The sequence below is a fragment of the Macrosteles quadrilineatus genome, unplaced genomic scaffold (genome assembly GCF_028750875.1).
Source record: "Macrosteles quadrilineatus isolate MER2022 unplaced genomic scaffold, UCM_ALF_1.0 Scaffold_7__1_contigs__length_78375512, whole genome shotgun sequence".
Taxonomy (NCBI): domain Eukaryota; kingdom Metazoa; phylum Arthropoda; class Insecta; order Hemiptera; family Cicadellidae; genus Macrosteles; species Macrosteles quadrilineatus.
Genome location: NW_026542600.1, coordinates 23,432,891 through 23,454,301, shown reverse-complemented (window position 1 = coordinate 23,454,301; position 21,411 = coordinate 23,432,891). Strand labels below are relative to the sequence as shown.

At 34.2% G+C, this 21,411-nt stretch overlaps 2 protein-coding genes across 2 annotated transcripts in view; one reads left to right on the top strand and one right to left on the bottom strand.

Annotated features, from left to right (window-relative positions):
• Positions 1-2,559: 2,559 nt before the first annotated feature.
• On the top strand, positions 2,560-3,036 carry LOC128998865 (E3 ubiquitin-protein ligase rnf8-like). Its single transcript, XM_054425222.1, has one exon. It carries the CDS (start codon positions 2,560-2,562, stop codon positions 3,034-3,036), a length of 477 nt encoding a protein of 158 aa, XP_054281197.1.
• Positions 3,037-13,990: 10,954 nt separating this feature from the next.
• LOC128999166 (D-ribitol-5-phosphate cytidylyltransferase-like) overlaps positions 13,991-21,411 on the bottom strand; it is a 29,639-nt gene continuing 22,218 nt past the window's right edge. The window contains exons 6-7 of the mRNA XM_054425541.1: positions 20,981-21,216; positions 13,991-14,539 (exon numbers count right to left, since the gene is read on the bottom strand). Of these exons, the coding sequence (XP_054281516.1) occupies positions 14,306-14,539; positions 20,981-21,216 (470 nt within the window). The 3' untranslated portion in view covers positions 13,991-14,305. The remainder of the gene's footprint in view (positions 14,540-20,980; positions 21,217-21,411) is intronic.

Here is a 21,411-nt window from a genome sequence, read left to right as displayed (position 1 = left end):
GGACATAATACTGATAACATCGCTGATAATTTGGGAATTCCTATTAAAATACAGATGAGGATAAGACGCTCCTGAAATCCGGCGTTCTTACTGGGACACCCTTTACTTGAAGGACCTTGTAATTGGCTAATTTACGAATTCCATGTAAGAATTTCACCCTTACACATTATGGAAAATAGCTGACATAAGATAAAAGAAAGGAACAGACTGATCTAAACCCTAAACGTGTGTATACTGTGTACCTAGGATCCTAAATTAATTGCTGGTTTGTAGCATATAACTCAGACCTTCTCACACACGAAGTCAAGAACTTTACTTTGTCTATATTGAGAGCTCCGACATCTTTTGGCAATGGTAAGACGTTATTTTGTACCACATAAAAAGTTAAAATTTATGGTGTCTAGTTTATTTCCATTTAAAAATTCAAGAATAATTCCAGACATTTTCAGACGAATGCCAAATTTTTCAAGACTGGATTTTTCAACAATTAGTGATGTGTTGATACCAAAATGTAGCGATTCTCAATTCTTGATACTAATGCCAATTTTTATAATTTAGCCAAATTTTTGAATTCTACACCAAACCCTGTCTTGATGTCATAAAGTAATAATAATATGTAATGGGGTGTTTTAAAGTAAAGAAAAAATGCAGCAATAAAAATTCAAACTAGCCAATTTGGATTTTTTGGATGATGAAAATCTTCCACGACCAAGTAGACATTATCATTAACTGCCTCGGACGTCGACGTTGCCAATCGCAATCGCGGCAAAATTATGATCATTTCCCGCGGCCGTGTAGACATTATCATTGACTCCCGCGGCCACGGCAACGTCTGGCGTCGTCTGCGATGATCGCGGCAAAACTATGATAATTTCTTGCGGCCGTGTAGACATCATCATTGACTCCAGCGGCCACGGAAACGTCATCGGCGTCGTCTGCGATGATCGCGGCAAAATCATGAAAATTCCCGGCTTTCATATCAAAATAAAGACTAAATCCCTACTTTTCAAGACCGATTTGAAATTCAATACCAATTCCCGACTTTCCCGTTTTTTCCGACTACTATAAAATAATAATTTTATAGTAGACAAGTGAGATATTTGATGACATAAATAGTCCAAATATTACACAATTTTTCTCAATGGGTCGACATAAAAATATTAACTGTTTTTACTTGTGTCAATCTTACAGCAAAGTACACAAACATTTACGTGATAATGTAAATTTCCTAATATTATTCAAACAAGATGATTTAAGTTTAAAACATTTATATCACAATCATGTTGGTAATGGCTTTTCATTTGACCAATTTAAAAATCTCTGCCACCAGTGCCACCAATGTTGGGATAAAACTAAATATGGATTTTTTGTAATAATTGTTTGATAAAATGGTATAAGATTACCTGTGTCCGTCTATGATCCTAAATTTGTAGTAATGATGAGCACAAAATAGAAGACATAAGTACAGAAATTTAATTCAAATAATCAGTTGCGACATTCTTTCATGTGGGGGATCCAGTGTTCTTGCGGCCGTTGATTTTGAAAGATTGGTACTTGTGGTATGCCTGGGAACATGTGCGGACGATAAGGCGGCACAGTCCGGGGGAGGCATCATCTGATGTGGACCTCTAATCCTCTGCATTTCTAAAAGCAGGTAAAAGCCCTATTTACCTAGCAATTTGTATAGCTTGTATTTACCTCTGTAAATATAGAATACATTAAAGAATCTGTATCTGACATAAAAAATCTTTTGTTCTTTAATTTTGAAATATAATTATAATGGAAATCATACATTATTACTTTACTTATATCCAAAATTGTCATTCCTAAATATATAGGTTTATTAAACTTTACAACTAATTTATTTAAATGAATAGCATGTAAATTGTTATCAAACATTTTGCTACAATCAAACCTTGGATTAGTGACATATTTTGTTAATATTGACTCATCTTTGAGATATATATCATGAAACTTGCGTTAAACCATAATTGTTCGATAAAATGGTATAAGATTACCTGTGTCCGTTTATGATCCTAAATTTGTAGTAATGATGAGCACAAAATAGAAGACATAAGTACAAAAATTTAATTCAAATAATCAGAAGATTTACATCGGTTTGATTTACACATGGAACTGTAAAAAAATATTTTCTCTTCATTACAAAAATGCAAAACATATTACTTTAAATTTGCAATTAAGTTAGAATCTCTTGTTAAAATTGCCATCTTTAAAAAATCAAATGTCTAATTGGCAGAAACACATAATAATCAGGTAAGTTCTATCACTTTGGAGTCCAGACCAGTAAGATCTATAGGTTCACTGGTCGGAGGAGCCGAGGCCAGCTACAAGTCCATCAGGTCAAACAATGGTGGTGTGTTATCCTCACTGGAGGTGATAGTGTGCACTCTTGTGGCGGCTGGCGTAGGAATTTGAAACATTGGATTGTTGCGTATCGTCCGCACATGTTCCCAGGTATACCAAAAGTACCAATCTTCCACAATCAACGGCCGCAAGAACACTGGATCCCCCACATGAAAGAATGTCGCAACAAACAATATGACCCAGAGGAGAGGTCATTCGCGGCCCGCTGCTGTGGTCAGTCCGCACCGGCTGAACTTCCACCAAGTAGATCAAGAAACGGAGAACCAAGCGGATCAGGTCAAGGAGCTTGAAATGAAGTTGAAAGAAAAAGAAGAGCAGGAGGAGAAGGTTAAAAGAGAAATTGATGGCTTGGAAGATGACCTTATGCGCAGTATTTGTGCTGAACTTTATATAGAACCTACTGCGCTAAACTGCGGAAACATGTTCTGCAAGCAGTGTATCACTGAGTGCAGCAAGAACAAGAAGATTTGTCCGATGTGCCGAGCAAACATTGTTACCACAGTGAGGATCTTCAACATGGACTCAATGATGCAGATAAACATTCGATTGATGTCGGAAGAAGCCCAGTCTCGACGAGAAGCGCTGATTACTGAACGAAAGAAACGTAAGACACCACAAAAAAAAAAAATCTTCAAAGAAAGGGCGCAGTGAGCCTGAAATTCCCAATCAATTTTACGCTGCTGAAATACACAATCCATTTAACTGATTTAACCCTACTGAAATGCCCAATACATTGAACCTTAATCAAATCCCCAATCCATTTAACCCTGCTATGAATAACAATCCTGCTGGGCGCCGCCACCGCAGGCTCCGCATGGAAATTGCTCGACCAGCTGAAGATACACCTCAAGAATCAGAAGGGGGTCCATTTCAAGCGGGATGGTTGAGAGGACGGAATCTGCCACTCTTGGCGGACTCAGGCAGATTCTCTCCCGTCACCATCGCTGCGGTCGATCTCACCAACAATCTAATGTTTCAAATTCCTACGCCAGCCGCCACAAGAGTGCACACTATCACCTCCAGTGAGGCTAACACACCACCATTGTTTGACCTGATGGACTTTTAGCTGGCCTCGGCTCCTCCGACCAGTGAACCTATAGATCTTACTGGTCTGGACTCCAAAGTGATAGAACTTACCTGATTATTATGTGTTTCTGCCAATTAGACATTTGATTTTTTTAAAGATGTCAATTTTAACAAGAGATTCTAACTTAATTGCAAATTTAAAGTAATATGTTTTGTATTTTTGTAATGAAGAGAAAATATTTTTTTACAGTTCCATGTGTAAATCAAACCGATGTAAATCTTCTGATTATTTGAATTAAATTTTTGTACTTATGTCTTCTATTTTGTGCTCATCATTACTACAAATTTAGGATCATAAACGGACACAGGTAATCTTATACCATTTTATCAAACAATTATGGTTTAACGCAAGTTTCATGATATATATCTCAAAGATGAGTCAATATTAACAAAATATGTCACTAATCCAAGGTTTGATTGTAGCAAAATGTTTGATAACAATTTACATGCTATTCATTTAAATAAATTAGTTGTAAAGTTTAATAAACCTATATATTTAGGAATGACAATTTTGGATATAAGTAAAGTAATAATGTATGATTTCCATTATAATTATATTTCAAAATTAAAGAACAAAAGATTTTTTATGACAGATACAGATTCTTTAATGTATTCTATATTTACAGAGGTAAATACAAGCTATACAAATAGCTAGGTAAATAGGGCTTTTACCTGCTTTTAGAAATGCAGAGGATTAGAGGTCCACATCAGATGATGCCTCCCCCGGACTGTGCCGCCTTATCGTCCGCACATGTTCCCAGGCATACTACAAGTACCAATCTTATGTTAGTATAATGTAAAAACAATATCATCAATTAAGCTGTATGTTGTAATAATAACCTATAATAATACTATACTTACTATACTTACTACTATACTTACCTATATAATAAATCCCTAAAAAAATTCTCATTTAATGATAATAATAAGTTGTATGAGAAAAGAGCGTGTATCTGAGATATTCTTGCGTAGAAACAAGCAAAAATTACATCACGCTTGGTGAAAAACACACTATGAACCATACGCATCATGTGGTTTGCTTGAACTGGCTTGCTGCATTTTTAGACAAAGGCATAGCAACAATCTACTACTTCAACTATTTACCAGGCTGAGACACCTACTAAGGTAGAAATCACAAAAACCCCGTCTTGCCCTCAACCCTGTCTTGCCCCACCTTCCCCTATAAAAAAAAAAATGATGGCTACAGTTTACAACCTAACTAGCTGTATTTATTAGTAGTAATGGTATATGTAATTTTAATTGTGTTCTTTTAAATCTACTGGCTTAAACTTTGATTTGAGAATAGAATGTCAGCCGATCACTTTTCAAAAGTCTACCTGCAGTAAGGAAAAAATAAAAAGCAAAGATTTTACGAGCAACACATATTTATTTAAAAAAATTATTATACTGAGGAATTAACCAACTAATAAATACTCACAGTACAAAATAACATTATTCAAAAACCTGAGCAAATGGTAAGCACAAAAATATATCTATTTATAAAAATAAAACATTTCTTTCGGAATTTGTACTAACGTTATATTCTTTCCCAAAGGCCTCTGAGTCTACTACGATGCTCTACCTCCTTACCTTATATACTGTAACTGATATACAGTAGAGCTCCAATCATCCAAACTACAATATCAAATTTGATTGACTATTATTGTGTATCAAATTTGTTTCAGAACTCAAGTTTGAGACAGAAAAGTTAATATGTGTATTATACAAATATACTGTATACGTCCACAACAAAGACAGATTTTGAAATGTTACAGACACTTAAAGTATCAATAAGTGTAACATTGAATTAATTCAACATGTATACAATACCCAGCACAACATAGTTTTATTTAAATACATTTTTGCATCTATCATATTTTAAATCCAATTGCCAAATCCTCAAAAAATAAAAATAAGGTAGAATTGATTTGGACGATTGGTATTCTACTGTAGGTTGAAAATGTTAATATTTTACTTTAAATCAAATATGCAACATACATTAATATATATTAAAATTTTGTTCCTTACAAATGTTCAATTCAGCTATTATAAATCAAATTTATTTTGTACTCCACGGTATTTGCCTGTATAGGAAAAAAATTCTTTGATTTTAGTATACTAATTATATTAAATGAAAACACTAAACAACTAAATGTATCACAATCAAAATACCAAGGTCACAGTAAACTGGTAGGATAAGTTTCCAATTTCAATTATTCAAGCATGATGGCTGACAGAATTTATTATTTATATAATAATATAAAGCGGGGTACATATTTATATATGAAAGAAACACAATTCATTTCCTCCTTTTAATGACTTTAGTCTGCAGGAATACTCATGTTTGCTACCAATATATCAAACTCTTGGAGAATCGTAAGCTCACAATTGAGCAAGAAAAATGACAATTTATTTTGTACATTGGCAACATAGCCTTTAGCAATCCATTTTTCATAAGCAGTACAAAAATAACACAAGATACTTAATATTTTAGTTTGTTATATTGCATACTTGAAATATTATGAAATTATCAGTAATTCCAAAGAGTACAACTATTTTGAATGGAATACATACAAATCTATCAGTTTTCTTTTCACAGCTTGATTGGGTTGATTTTTTGTATAGTTATAATGTGAGCTGGTCTAAAACTTTCTATACAGTTACATCATAATCTGACTTTTTCGTAGTAATCCATGGACACACATTAATACAACTAATTATATATGCATACATACATTTTTGAAAAGTTATTTTATACTTTGGCTTCCTTGGATATATATTTAATTGCTCTACCTAATGTTCATTAGCTAAGTTGAAACTTGCAGCGAGAATTTAACTAGTGTAACAGGGTTATCCCTATAAAGAAAATTTGGTAGACCTGTTATGGTATACACACAGCAAATTAAGAAAAACATATAAAGGATTCAAATGGTCTTAAAATATAATTTGAACTCTGTTATTTTTAAATAACAATTTATAAAATCCGATTGGTGATAATGTTTTGTATAATGGCAGAAAAATTAGAATACCTTATTTTGCTATTCAAAAAACTGAGCAGTTGACTTCAGTTAAAAAATCTTCAGTTACTGAATTTGGATAGCATTTTGGCATCGATAAGAACTGTGAAAACCCCCATTTAACTTTTTGAATTCATGCTTTTATGTAGGATACTAGTTTTTTTTTTTTTTATAATGACTGTAGTGTAAAATTGTTGACTTAAGGTTTTTGAAGTTTTACACATTGGAAAAACAACCACCATTTTCACCATATTAGATGTATAGCTACATAATATGTAGCTATTATTATATTATATATTATTATATTATTACATTACATATATTATGATATTATATATTAGTATATTATTATATTATTATATTTGTGGTGTCATAAAATATAATCTGTATAGCCTATAAGGTAAACAATGAATGTGAACATCTGTGTTCAAGAAATTTGAAAACACCTACTTTCTACAAAATAAGTCATAATCAAACACTTTTCTCTATGGATACATTTTTATTGGGTTTACAATATGAGTATTTTGATAAAAAATAAACCCAAAAAATACTTAAACAAACATTACTTTTGACGATTTTTACTAAATTTATTGATTACACATGATTATTAGATATAAATCATTGTATTTATCTAATAATCATGTATGATCAATAAGTTTAGTAAAAATTGTCCAAAGTAATGTTTGTTTAAGTATCTTTTGGTTGGTTTATCTGGCCAGGGCCCGTGGTAGCCGGATATTATGGGTTTTACTATAAAATAAGTCATAACTATTAAGGTTATACATATGACTGGCAAGAGAAAAATGTCAAACCAGTAACTGTCATTTGTCAGGTATAATTGTTTATGGTGTGTAAACTGTTAACAATGTTGTAAAATAATTGAAAAAAAAACAGCATATTGCATGGACACAATGTTTCAGAGTGTAATAGTGCAGCCACAGTTGTACACTCTCAAAAAGTCCTTAAAAGAAGTAGAATATGCTTGATTGGTTCAGAGAAGAACTAACTTGTCACAACAACTTAACATGCCAGCCACTTGTCAATAACTAACCATTAACCACAAACATTTGGAGGAGTCTTGCTTGTAAATTGTCTCTAACAGATTCCTGCAAGTATATAAAAGCAGTTAAATTTTTCTTATGTTAGGAAGGAACTACTTGTAAAGTGACATCATAGCAAAATTGATACATCAGTAAAATAGTGTTTTCTATAATAATTTAAAATAGGCAATTGTATTCTTCCATTTATGGAAATAAGATATATATATATAAATATATATAATTATATATATAAATAAGATATTTACAATTTTAATTCTATGTCTTAATTAAATATTATGAAGTAGGCCTACCATTACGTGAAAACATTTGTTGATTCTGGTTTTTAAAATAAACTTTCCTAAAAGTCAGTTTTCTAACAACTATGTGTTCTATTAAATTGGCAATGGATAACCAGAGTTACGCAGCATTCAAAAATGTATGTATACTTGTAAGAAACTAAATGTCATAAAAGTTTAGAACAGCAATGGATTAGAAAAATATGTTTATTATTGCAAATGTTTAGCAAAGCACTTTGGTTAATAAAATAGGAGTTTTGATATCCACAATATCTTTTTCACGATACATGACACAATATTTTAAAGCTGACATTTATAGCACTACTTAAAAATCTACATCAATTGGCTACAGCAATACACCAATTACAATAGGTAATGGAATTTATTATTTCTACTGAGTGGATTTAAAAAAACACGTGGAAACACATTTTGATGGGATTAAATTGACTTGCGCTAAGAATAAGTAGACAATATGCATAGTTTTCTTTAGGGAAAAGAGAGGTTAGGTTAAGGATAGTCATAACGAGCAATATTTTGTTTAGTTAAATCTACTGTGAATTACAAATTCTTTTACAATATAGCTTGTAGCTTGGCTTCTTGTATGGTAACACAAAATAATTTACAAGATTTCGACAAAAACACTGTTGTAGCAGGGTTCGTTACACTTATATCAGTTTACATGAGGTATAACTGATGTAATGTTTGGTAGGCAAATTACTATTCTGAAGGAACAGGATCGAACACTGCTAATCTAATCACCAATAACAATATCGTAGCACATCGTTGATTCAAACCACACTTTTGGCAGGAGATCTACATATACAAGAAAAAAACTAATTGGATTTATATAAAAGAATAACTATCTGTGAATTAAAGGATCTTCCTCCACTAAAAGTGTGACACAAATGTCTATATTTAACTACATTGCTTCAGTTATAGGATATTTGTTTTCATGCAGAGTCAATATTATTCCATCTAACATTTGCTATAAAGTTCATGAGTTGTAGAACAACTTACTAAATCACCAGAAGGTTCGTTTGAGGTATACCACCATGCATTATAGATAACACTGTTTTTTGTTTTCCTTATAGCTTACTGGATTTTCTCCAGCATTTTGCTATCTACAATTTTCATCTGTGTAAAGTAGAAATGATTTATTATATTTGGGTATTAAGCTGAATTAACAGAATTCATAAACTGCAGATTACTTCTCTTTGTATCATGCAGTTCATACAGTTTCATCATACAGTTCATCATACAGTTTTGAAAAGAAGAAATCAAAATCCCTCATCATTACAAGATCCTGTCATAAATGTTCATCAATTAATATCTGAGACTTTGATTAATATCTGAGACTTCATTATGCGGGGGCTATTCAGAAAGTAAGGAACATTTCATTCTCACACTGCTAGGCACATGCCGATCTCGTACATTTTGGTGCGTGCATACTCGGCAACTCAGTCGGTGTACAGCCGTGGCAACGGAAACATCCCTGCACTGCCTGTTTTCTCGCAATTTCAACTGAAGATGTGATTGATAATCCCTCCAGTTGTGAGGTGTGGTTAGTAATACGGGTTTTTTTGGCAAAAACTTAAAACCGATAGACATTTATCGCTAAGTGTGTGAAGTTTATGGAAACAACATAATGAATGAAAGTTCTGGGTGAAAATGGTGCATCCAGTTTAAAAATGGCTGAACTGACGTTCATGACAAAGCTAAGAGCGGATGCCCGAGCATTGTGACTGATGAACTGGTCGCTAAAGTTGATGAAAAGGTTGACGAAAACCGCCAATTCACAATAACAGAGCTTTCGCCTCGTTTCCCACAAGTTTAACAGACTTTGTTGTTTGAAGTTGTCACACAAAGGTTAGGCTACCACAAATTTTGTGCAAGATGGGTACCGAAAATGCTCACTGACCTACATAAAGGTCAGTGAAGGGGGTCAGCTCTGACATTTCTGGATGCCTACGACAGACAAGGTGAATCACTACTGGATCGCATCGTAACTGGTTATGAGAATTGGGTTAAACACGTTACTGTAATTGTGAATCAAAATTACAGTCCATGGAGTGAGAATGCACGAGCTCCCCCTAAAAACCAAGAAAACATTTTCAAACATTGTTAGCAAGGAAGATTATGGTGACGGTTTTTTGGGACAGGCAAGGTGTGATTTTTATTGACTTTCTTAAACATGGTGCAACAATAAACTCTGCCTACTGTAAAACTTTGCGCAACCTTAGGAGAGCAGTTCAAAACAAGCGCCGAGGAAATTGATGTCAAAAATGTTGTTTGTGCATGACAATGCGCGACCTCACACAACAAACTGTTCCAAAGAACTCCTTGACACATTCAAATGGGAGGTTTTTCCTCATCCCCCCCCCCCCTATAGTTCTGACCTTGCACCAAGCGATTTTCACTTGTTTTCAAGAATGAAGACCTGGCTAGCAACACAGCGCTTCGACGACGACGCGGAGCTCAAGGTGTGCGTATGGTAAAAATAATTTTTTTTACTCCTTTTTTTATATTTAAAAACCTTCCTTACTTTCTGAATAGCCCTCGTATACAAAAAAACAATTTTATCTGAATCAATATAGAAGGATAGGCTAATATTAAAACTGTAGAACTGTTTTACGCTGCTCCTCGGCCTGTTGTTCCTCGGCTTATAACATGTATTTCGTTGTTGGTTAAGGTTACTACTAGCTGTCTACAATAAAATTTGAACTAGTGCTTTTAAAATTAAATGTCCGTTTTAAAAACAGATTATGTTAACTGTGTTAACTAGTTTTATAAAAAGTAACTATATCCCTATGGTAGAGAAGCTATCCTGATTATAGTATTGTTATTATTTGAGTGTTACTACAACTCTGAGATTCTGATTTTCTGGTTCCAGATCACTTGAAAACACAGAGATTATAGCCCTTCTAAATGGAGTACATTGCTTCAATCAAACTCATTATGTTCCTACCCTCACTACAGCCATTAGACTGGCACTATATGCAGGGCCGATTTACCAAATAGGCAAGGTAGGCACGTGCCTATGGCGCGAGGCAATTGGCTTTTTTGGGGGGCGCCAAAAAGTTGGAAAAAACAAAAAAAATTGTGGCCGTTTTTGCATGCGATCGCGGTAAACTGATAATTCCTTGCGACCTTGAAGACACGTTAACAGTCTCCCACAATTGCGGCAAGATGTTAATTATTTCCCGCGGTTGTATATGCGTCATCATCGTCTACCGCAAATGAGGCAAAATTGTAATCTTTTCCCGGGGTCGTGTGGACATTATCATCTTCTTTGATCACGATAAAATTCTGATAATCCCTCACAGCCGTGAAGACATCATCGCCTCCCGTGGTCGTGAGGCATTGCCATCCTCTCCCGCCATTGCGGCAAATGGTAATCATCTCCCGCGGTTGTTTGGAGATCATCATCGTCTTTCGCGAATGAGGCAAAATTCTGATCTTTCCCGTGGTTGAGTGGTCATTATCATCGTCTTATGCGATTGCGGTAAAATTCTGATCATCTCTCGCAACCGTGTAGAGTAGACATCATTATTGTAACTCCCGCGATCCTGTAGACATCTTAAACGTCTCCCGCTGTCGTGAAGACATCGTAATCGTCTCCCGCGGTCGTGAAGACATCGTAATCGTCTCCCGCTGTCGTGAAGACATCGTAATAGTCTCCCACGATTACGGCAAAATGTTAATAATATCCCGCAGTTATGTGGAGATCATTATCGTCTTCCGCGATAGTGGCAAATTTCTGACTGTTTTCCGCGGTTGTGTGGACATTATCTTCGTCTTCTGAGATTGCGGCAATATTCTGATCATCCCTCGCGGCTCTGTAGATCTGATTGTCGTATTGCGCGATCGGGGTAAAATCATGATCATATCCCGTGGTCGTTTAGACATTATCATAGTCTTGCGCGATCGCGGTAAAATCATGATCATATCCCGTGGTCGTTTAGATATTATCATCGTCTCATGCGATCGCGGCAATATTCTGATCATCCTTCACGGATCTGTGGATCTCATTATCGTATTGCGCGATCGCGGTAAAATCATAATCATATTCCGCGGTCGTTTAGATATTATCATTACCTCATGTGATCGCGGCAAAGTTCTGATTATCCCTCGAGGCCTTGTGGAGACATATTATCGCCTCCCGTCTCCCGTGTCGACGGAAACGTCACTGTTGTAAATTGACAATTCCAGGTAGAAATAGAAAATTCACACATAATTCCCGGTTCAAAAAAATTCACGCTTAATTCCCGGATTTCCCGGTTGGTGGTCACCCTGTTATATATTGCAAAGGGGCGCTACTATTAGTTGTGCCTAGGGTGCTGACATGGTCAAAAACGGGCCTGACTATATGGTAAAAAACACATGAAAATATCAATGTTATAGGGAATGTGAAAACCCATCATTAATTCTGTTGACAATTTAACAAAACTGTTAAAAGGTTGTTTTTTACGCATAAATCTGTTTGATTCAGGAATTAAGATTTTTGTAAACGCCATTCACGCTTAATGCCACAAAAACTACTCTAAATATAATAAATGCAAGCCAGTGACTTATTTAAAATCTATTAAACCTGTATACCTAAACATTTATTTTTAAAAGGAATGTAACAATTTTTCACTTTATCTTAACATTACTAACATTAAGAAACGTACATCTGCTACGTTTATCTTTAGGTAAGATTAACACAATTAAAAAACTAGAAAGTAACTTTGTCTAAATTTACTTTGAACAATTTCCTCAGTAAAAATCATAAATAAATAACAATTTTACTCAAATGAATTCATTACGCTCACCAAAAATATTCAGAGTACATCAAAATTAATATTATTTGAATATTAACAATAATATTCAAAATTAATATATTACAGTAACTGTTATTTTCACTGAATTTTCTTTAAATCTATTACGTTATTGCTTAAAAGAAAAATCACAGTTTTTGTAAAAATGACATACACACCCTATCACAAGAATAATAAACAAATCAAATTAATTTAATTTAATTTTTTTACAAGGAGAATTGACAAAATATGTACAACGAACAATGTAAAATCTACTTATTTCATACAACTTAATGAATCTTATATTGTATTTATAACAATCTAACATGACATAATAGCCCTTAAAAAAATCTAGCAAACAAAATAAAAAGCATTAAACTTTATAATCTTTACAAAAACACGTTTAATTATCAGTTAACAAAGGGTAACATCAGTCGGAAATAAAGTACAGCTAATCTGTTCCACTATAATATCACAATACTCTGGAACCCAGATTTCCCGCCCTAATTAACAGTTCTTTGGCATCATAATTTGGTTAATATAACCATCGGAATATCAAAAACTAATCTAATGCAACTATATTTAATGTCTTCAATTACTCAAAACTCAAAAGGTAACTAGAAGTATCCATTTCCCAGAGATAAATTCATGCTGAGCATATTGGCTTACGAATACACAAGCAAACCTTTAACATAGGTTTTTGCATAGTTTTTAAATGTTCTAAACTGTATAGTGTTTATAATTTTACTTCCCCTGAGTAATTTAGTAGCAGTATACATATAAGTACAGCAAAAAGATAACTTGCATTACTTTGGTAAAATAGCACAATTGGCTTATAGGCCTACATTGTAGAGTTTGTGTCCAGTCAATGTTGTGTGTCAATGTGTAAATGTATGTAGAGTACTATGAGTCTTTAATTTCGGTTCCTTAATTATCATTTTAATGTTACTTGTTTGCTTGGAAATTTAAAATTTCTCCTTATTTATTAGTAATTTTAGGATGTATACCGCGACATTTAAGAACACATGTATACTTGTAATTACTATTTACTTGTACTTGCATTTTAAATTCAATACTCAAAGTAATTGTTTCAACTGACTTTTATTAAATAACAAAATACTGTTTGTTAATACATATAGATTTTTCCATAATTCATCTACAATTTCCCAACTAAAGGTGTCTACTCTTACTGCAGAACTAAAATTATTTACTTTTCCACTAAAAGCTTTATTTTTTGTTAATTTAAATCAGTCAAATCTCATCTAAAATCTAAAATACAAAAATATCGCAAAAAAGCTTTTTGAATGTTCAAATTTTGTAATTTTGAAATGTTGAAATAATACTCTGTCGCAGAATGACTATGAGTACACATCAGCCCAGGATCAGGTTATCTGAATGTTTTGCCCTGACTCATCTAACTAATAACTAAACTAAATGTCTAAGGGTATTAAAACTATTAATACTGACTTAACTTGGAAATCTTTGAGAAAGTATCAAGTATATTATTAGGATGGATGTTAATTTATAGTAATTTGAATTTTAAACCGTATCAATGCTTGCTTATTTTATACTTCACAAGACAAAAAACTGACGATCAATTATTCAATAAGTCATAAAATAACACACAAAAAACAAACATAAAGTAACGAATGAGATTCGGATCAAACAGATGAAACTTAAATTATTCAGATGAATAGGGTCTGTCCAGAGAAGGTTAGTGGATCGGCTTGAACAAGAGTTGTTAGAAGTGAAATGAGTTGACTCTCCTCATTCCCTGAGATGCAGTGTATTACCACAACACCTTTGCGCAGTTTGTCATAATGATGAGACATGCTACGCCCAGACTTCTGCAGACTGTAAACACTCTTGGTCTGTAGACCCTCCACACTGGCATTCCAAATCACATGGATTATTAGACCCTAGAACAGACAACTTATGGATAGAGAGGTTGCTTCCCTAATTTGTTCTATATTGGTTTTATAATACTAACATGTTTGCTGCTGATGACACACAAATGTGTCATTGGTAAAGTGGCGTACCGGTAACTAGAACATGGCTTTGGGGGGGGGGGATGGATCAGCCCCAACACCGGGGGGCCTGGGGGGTTTGGAATAACCCCCAGCTTAAAGGGGGTCCGGAGAAAATGAAAAAATTAGAACTTCAAACTCACGTTTTCAGGCATTTTAGAGGTATAATCATGTTCAAAAGAACTCCAAAAATCAACCCAATCGAGGATGTCCCTGGCCGGTCAGTATCAGGAAATAGCAAGTAACTAAGTAAAAACATACGGATAAATCATAATGAACATGATTTCACTTCATATCTTGGAAAAGTAGATATGAGACAGCATATTTTTGAGTTTAGATTTGTGTCGGTTGAAGAAGTTTTTAAAACTATTAATAACTTACGTGCAAGTAAATGTTTGGATATCTATGGATTGAATTCAATTATTCTTAAACACGCTTCTTTTAGTATTTGTGAAGTATTGACCACAATATTTAATAGGCTGATAAAAAAGGGTGTATACCCAACAGTACTTAAAAAAAATTAAAGTGGTTCCAGTTCCCAAGAAAAATAATGATAGTTATGAAAGCTTCAGACCAATATCAATTGTACCAACCATATCAAAGTTGTTTGAATTACTCATGTATAACCAGGTGTATGAATACTTTGAAAGGAACAAAATGTTTACTGATAGGCAGTTTGGGTTTCGCTCTGGGAAGAGCACAAGTGATGCTGTTGTTAGTTTAGTTATAGATGTGGTTAAAAATATAGAGAACAAAAGACTGGTTTGCTTTCGCTCTCTTGACATGTCAAAAGCATTTGACACTGTAAATCACAACATATTAATACACAAATTAAAATTTTATGGTTTTCAAGACAATTCAATTAAACTTATCAATTCGTATTTAAAAAATAGAGAACAATTTGTTAGTTTCAAAAATGAGTTATCTCTTGGAAAAAATATAGACGTTGGTGTTCCTCAGGGATCTTCTTTAGGGCCACTACTATTTAATATCTATATCAATGATCTGCCATACAATTTGATAGGTAAAAACATTAATAGTTTTCTTTACGCTGATGACCTAGGCTTGAATGTTTGTTCTGAATCTAGAGATCAAATGAATCACATCCTGCAAAATGCTACGGATCTGATTTATCAGTGGTGTAATGCTAATAGATTATGCATAAATCTAAATAAATTGCAAGATTTAGAAATTTGTTTCTCAAATAGGCAGTATCTATTAAATGAGGTAAAACCTTTAAGATTTCTTGGAATTAATTTAAATGCAAAACTAGATTGGAAGGATCACATTGACATAACCTCAACCAAACTATCGAAAGGTGTTTACTGCTTAAGAAGATTTAAAGGTTGTGTAACACAAGATGTTTTGATAACAGTGTATTATGCACAGATACATAGTTTATTGAGTTATGGAATATTGGTGTGGGGTTTCCAATCATATACCAAAAAGTTATTTAAATTGCAAAAAAAAGGGCGATAAGGCTTGTAAGTGGTGTACGCTATAGAACTCACTGTAAACCTATATTTAAACATTTCAAAATTTTAACTTTTTCTGCAATATATATTCTTCAAGTTCAGTTGTATGTAAAAAATCTTTTAGAAATGTTCTCAGAAAATTCAAATAAACATAATTATGAAACCAGATTTAAAATCAACATACAAAAAAAAAATACAAAGCATTAATACTCAAAGAGTCAAACAAACATTCAATACATGGCAGCAAAATTGTTTAATAATTTATCAGTGGAGTCCGGGGAGTTGTCCTTGAACACTTTCAAATCAAAAATGAAAACATATTTAATACAAAAATGCCCGTATACAGTGAAGGATTTTTTTACATGTCAAAATATTTCTATTTAATTGTGCCTGTATTTATATATTTATATATTTGTTTAATACTAGATCTTGTTATATTGATTGATTACACGTAAGTATTCATTTGCTGTAATAATAACAGCATTATTTATTTTATGACGATTGTTAATGCATAGTGAAATGTCTACAACAATAAATTGATTTGATTTGATTTGATGAAATCATAATCACAACACAATTAACAAACAAACTATCATTAAGTTTTTGTTGTACTGTAGCCTTCTTAGCTGCGTGTGAAGAGCCGTATCTACTGAGTTTTTATTATAAATTGATTATAATAATAATAATAAAAATCTTTATTTGTCATAAGGATACATTAGATCATCGACAAAGTCAAAATCATGATTATACATCAATCGTCAAACAAAACAAAATCAAAAACACTTTCAATATTTTGAAAAAACAATAGGGCTTAATAGCTAAAATATGTATATATGACTAAACAAACAACACCTGATAAAGCAACAGGTTAGCAGCAGGGTTATACAATCAAAGATTTATTTGGCCAGATTTGAACAAATCGTCCAGGCTATAAGAAAGGTTGTGTAATAGCCAATTATAAAACAAGGACTTAAATTTTTCTTGCGGATAAGCATCAATATTGTGTTTTAAAAGGTTATATACTTTAGTTGATAACACTATGTGGCTCTTGCTAGTCTTACTCAGACGATGTGATTCTAACAAGGCACTATTTTTAAATCTGGTATTGTGATTATGATTATTGAATTTTAGGTGATGGGGTTTTTTTAAGATATAATGGGCAAGATCATAAATAAACAAATTTATTACAGTTTGAATCTTAAAATCCTTAAAAAGAGGCTTGCAGTGCTCGTCTGGATTTTCACAGGCTGAAAACTTAAACTTACAGCGCATGAGCGGCAGTGTGGCCAACCTAATGTGACGATTTTCCACGTAATCGCCACTGGAAATACCCGATTTTATTCGCAAAGATTATGAAATGAAATTACCCGTGACAATTCCTGATTGATCCTCTGTGAACAATGTTCATTATTAAACCATTATGGAGGAGGTTATTCAGCCTAATTAAAGCAATATTTTTTTTTCCTTTGGGAGGGGTTCTATCCTCCTCATACCCCCTCCCCCTCCCTAGTTACGCCACTGCATCGGTATATCAATAAATAATTATAACAATATAAGGAAACTGTATACAAATAAATATATCATACAATTTATTGAATATAGAAATAAATTAGCACTGTACACACAGCCACACTATATATAATATCATTAGCAGTGAACGTGAATTTGAGCGCGGTCTGCCAATGCGAAAAAGGCCACTCACCGATATATCGGCAGGTAGGGATTATTAATTTAGAGCTCAGGTAATGCACCTAACAATAATAAAATACATATACCATATTTCATTTAAGCTAAAAAAATTTCCCTACAAAATTTAAATACTTTATACAGTATATACAAACATTTTTTACTATAATACATAATTGGAAAATAAAACAATTCAGATGGCTGTGGCACTGTCTGGCCTTGCCTGAGCCTTCCCCACTCCTGACCTGCCCCAGCTTATTACATTCACAAGCCAAAGGTTGTTGTTTATATTGTCAAAAGCCTTAGTAGTGTTGTTTTGTATCATGTTTGTACACATTTAGTATAGTTTTTAGTTACTAGTGAATAAATAATGCACAAATCGAGCAAAAAACGGTGTTGCAAATCTCTTGTTAACTAGTGAGAACTTGTTGGTAAGCAGAATACAAACTGAAGAAAACATTAATTTTGATTTCGCTGAAAATTGAAGTGACTATGATTACCTAATAATCAGTTTATATTTCAATTCAATAAGAGAGAATGAGTACGATGAGAATGACACTCAAGCTGATCCGGAAAGAAGGCTAATAGGGAATAATGTTCAGTCACGGTCACCTAATATAAAGGACTCGTCATTTTCTGAAGAAGATACTCCTACTTCAAATACTGTTAGGCCTAGTACGAGATCAAGAGGTAGACTGAGAGGAAGAAGAACCATGATATATGGTGTTTGAAGCATGAAAGAGCATTCTGAGATAACTAATAAAGTGATGCATGACTCAGAAACAACTCAACGAGTGGGTTAGAACTCGACCATATCCAGAACATGAAAGCAGCAGTTGGGATGATCTGGCTGAAGAAGTAAATAATGGATATGAAAGTCAGTTTATGTTTTTGGAACAATCCATGCCAAAGTATTGTCCCTTAGTAAATTCAAAACCAATTCCAAACTTCAACCTCTCTTCCACTGTAACCTTCATTTCAACCTTTTGTTAAGAGGTTGGCGGCCTCTTTTAACCTTGCATTTGCCCGTCCACATAGACTAAGCGTCCGTGCGTGGATCGTTTACAGCAAAGCAAGGAGTTGTAGGCCTACTGATAAAATGTTATTGGCAGTGACCAGGATCCGAGCCCACGACATCGCTGCCTTGGGCCCGAAGTCCGCGACGCTACCGACTGAGCCACCGATTCACTAAAACAGGTAACCATTGTGACTGAGACAAACCACAATTTCCAAAAATGTGGGATCTCCAAAATTCTGAATTCATGACTGGGTGAGAGTTAGCCTACCTCAGATGAAATGAAAGCGTTTTTGGCATTCACAATGAACATGGGCGTAGTAAGAAAAACAAACATAAAAAGCTACTGAGCTCTCTACTCCATGGTGTTAAAACATGAGCCAAAACCGGTTTGAATGACTTCTAAAATGTTTTCATGCAGTGGATACTACTACCCTTTCCAGAATGGTGAACCTGGCTACAACCCTTGCTCCATATTTCAACCAGTCATAGACCCTGCGAATCGGCTATTCAAGCTATATTAAGTATGTCCCCTATCAAAACTGAGCATCGATGAATGCCTTCTTGGGACAGAAAAACCCATAGCCCTTACCCAATACCTTAAAAAAAAAAACACCACGGATGGGTAGTAAAGCTATGGGTGTTGTTGTGTGACACCATAACACACAACTGTGTGTTTTTTTTCTGTTACAAAGGTGCAAGTACGATATCGCTGAGGGAAGGGGCCAAAATGGATACGAAAACTAAAGAGGACTAGAAGAAAGGACTAGTATAATACATTATTGAAACACTTTGAAAACAAAAATGGGAAACGTGCTAAACAAAGGGTACAGTAGACTCCCTCTTATCCGGACTCCTCGGGACCGAGGCCAGTCCGGATAACGGTTTTTCCGGGTAACCAACGTCCCCAAAATCTCTTTAAAACGGACCGTTTAAATGCATACTCTATACAGTATTTGACTTAAAATTAGGAGAGCATTGTATTTAGACACGTAATCACTGGTCTCAAATCTTTCCCACGAGAACTGTTGTTTCAGTACCGCCCACTTCCTACCAATCTAGTCGGTTACACCGATGCGCTAATAAAAATTATCCGGATAAAGAGATGTCACTTCTACCGAGTGTATTCCAGTCAAACCGATGTCCGGTTAAAAGGTGTCCGGATAAGAGGGAGTCTACTGTATCATCTTTTTATAGACAACTTTTTCATCACTATTACCCTGGCCCGAGATCTTTATTCTAAAATGACCTGGCTATGGGGCAGAGTAAGTTTGGATTGGAAGTGACCACTTCTTGTGAGAAAACCACTTCACAGGAAACATGCTGTTCGAAAAAACATTTTCAAAAAGGGCCTATCCTAACAATGGCTTTCAGCGAAAAGCCAACCAACAAATCATAGTTTAGCCCATTCTTTTATCCTCTAAAAGCTTGCCAAAAACAATTCAATTTACTCGTATGAGGAACAGATGAGTGCTGATCAAAATAATCCTCAGATAGTGCACGACTATATGGGTATGAGTGGGATGGATGGTGTACAAATCAAATGCTGTACACCTATTTGAAGTATGAAAACATGGGAAAAAGTGTTTGTTGGGGGCTGGTGACGGGCCCAAGGATACCTGTACTTTCTAAATTCCTGATGGTAATGAAAAAAGTTGCAAGGAGTGCAGCGGGCAAAAGGACCCAGAGGGTAGACGTCGCCAAACAAGGACAATGTGTAACGACTGCCGTAGAGCTGTTCACCCTGAGTGTTATACAAATCAAATTTGTAACTTAATATTTGTGTTGTGTAAATAGGTTTTTTTTCTAAAAGGCTATGGTGTTGTTGTGTTACACCATAACACACAACTGTTTTTGTTTTTTTCTGTTACGTACTATACTACTGAGGGAAGGGGCCAAAATGGAGACAAAAACTAAAGAGGAGAAGAAGAAACACAACATGTACTATATTCATGTTTTTTTTTATTCTATCTCAGCATTCATATTTGAAGTTAAAGACATTCCCTACATAAATTAAGGTAAATAGACTCACCCACTAATATCACATTACAAGTCCTAATTTGTATTGAATGGTTTTTAACATCTGAAATCAGACTTGACTACACATCTTATTAGGTAATGAATGAAACAAATTGCAGTTTTAATAAATTAACTGACCTGGTTTACAGTGTCTAACATAGGAGCAAAATCTACAAGCTGGGTATCCTGTATCTCCTGCTGATGGAAGCAGATTACAATGTTGAAAGTGTGTTGATCAGTGTTGTTGGAGTCAGTATCTTCTGGTGAAACAACATGACGCACAGTCTGGGCCGCAGATATGTTAAGACTGTCAACCAGAGTATTAATAATTGCATTCTTCTCAGTGCTGATGATGCACACATTGTTGTTTTTCCCTGAAATGTAATGAATAATTTATAATTATAAAATGGCAATGAACGTTTGACACAACATGGTTACAGAACCACTATGATATAAAGCTGAAAGAAAGGAGAAAGATGGAGGAGAAGTTTAAAAAATGGTTAGCACACCACATTAAATTCTGGGCTTAATCATACCAAACCAATACTTAAAAAAATTGACCCAATCAA

Excerpts from the sequence above, each read along its gene's own strand:
- LOC128998865 (XM_054425222.1), top strand. The coding sequence starts at position 2,560 with ATGACCCAGAGGAGAGGTCATTCGCGGCCCGCTGCTGTGGTCAGTCCG.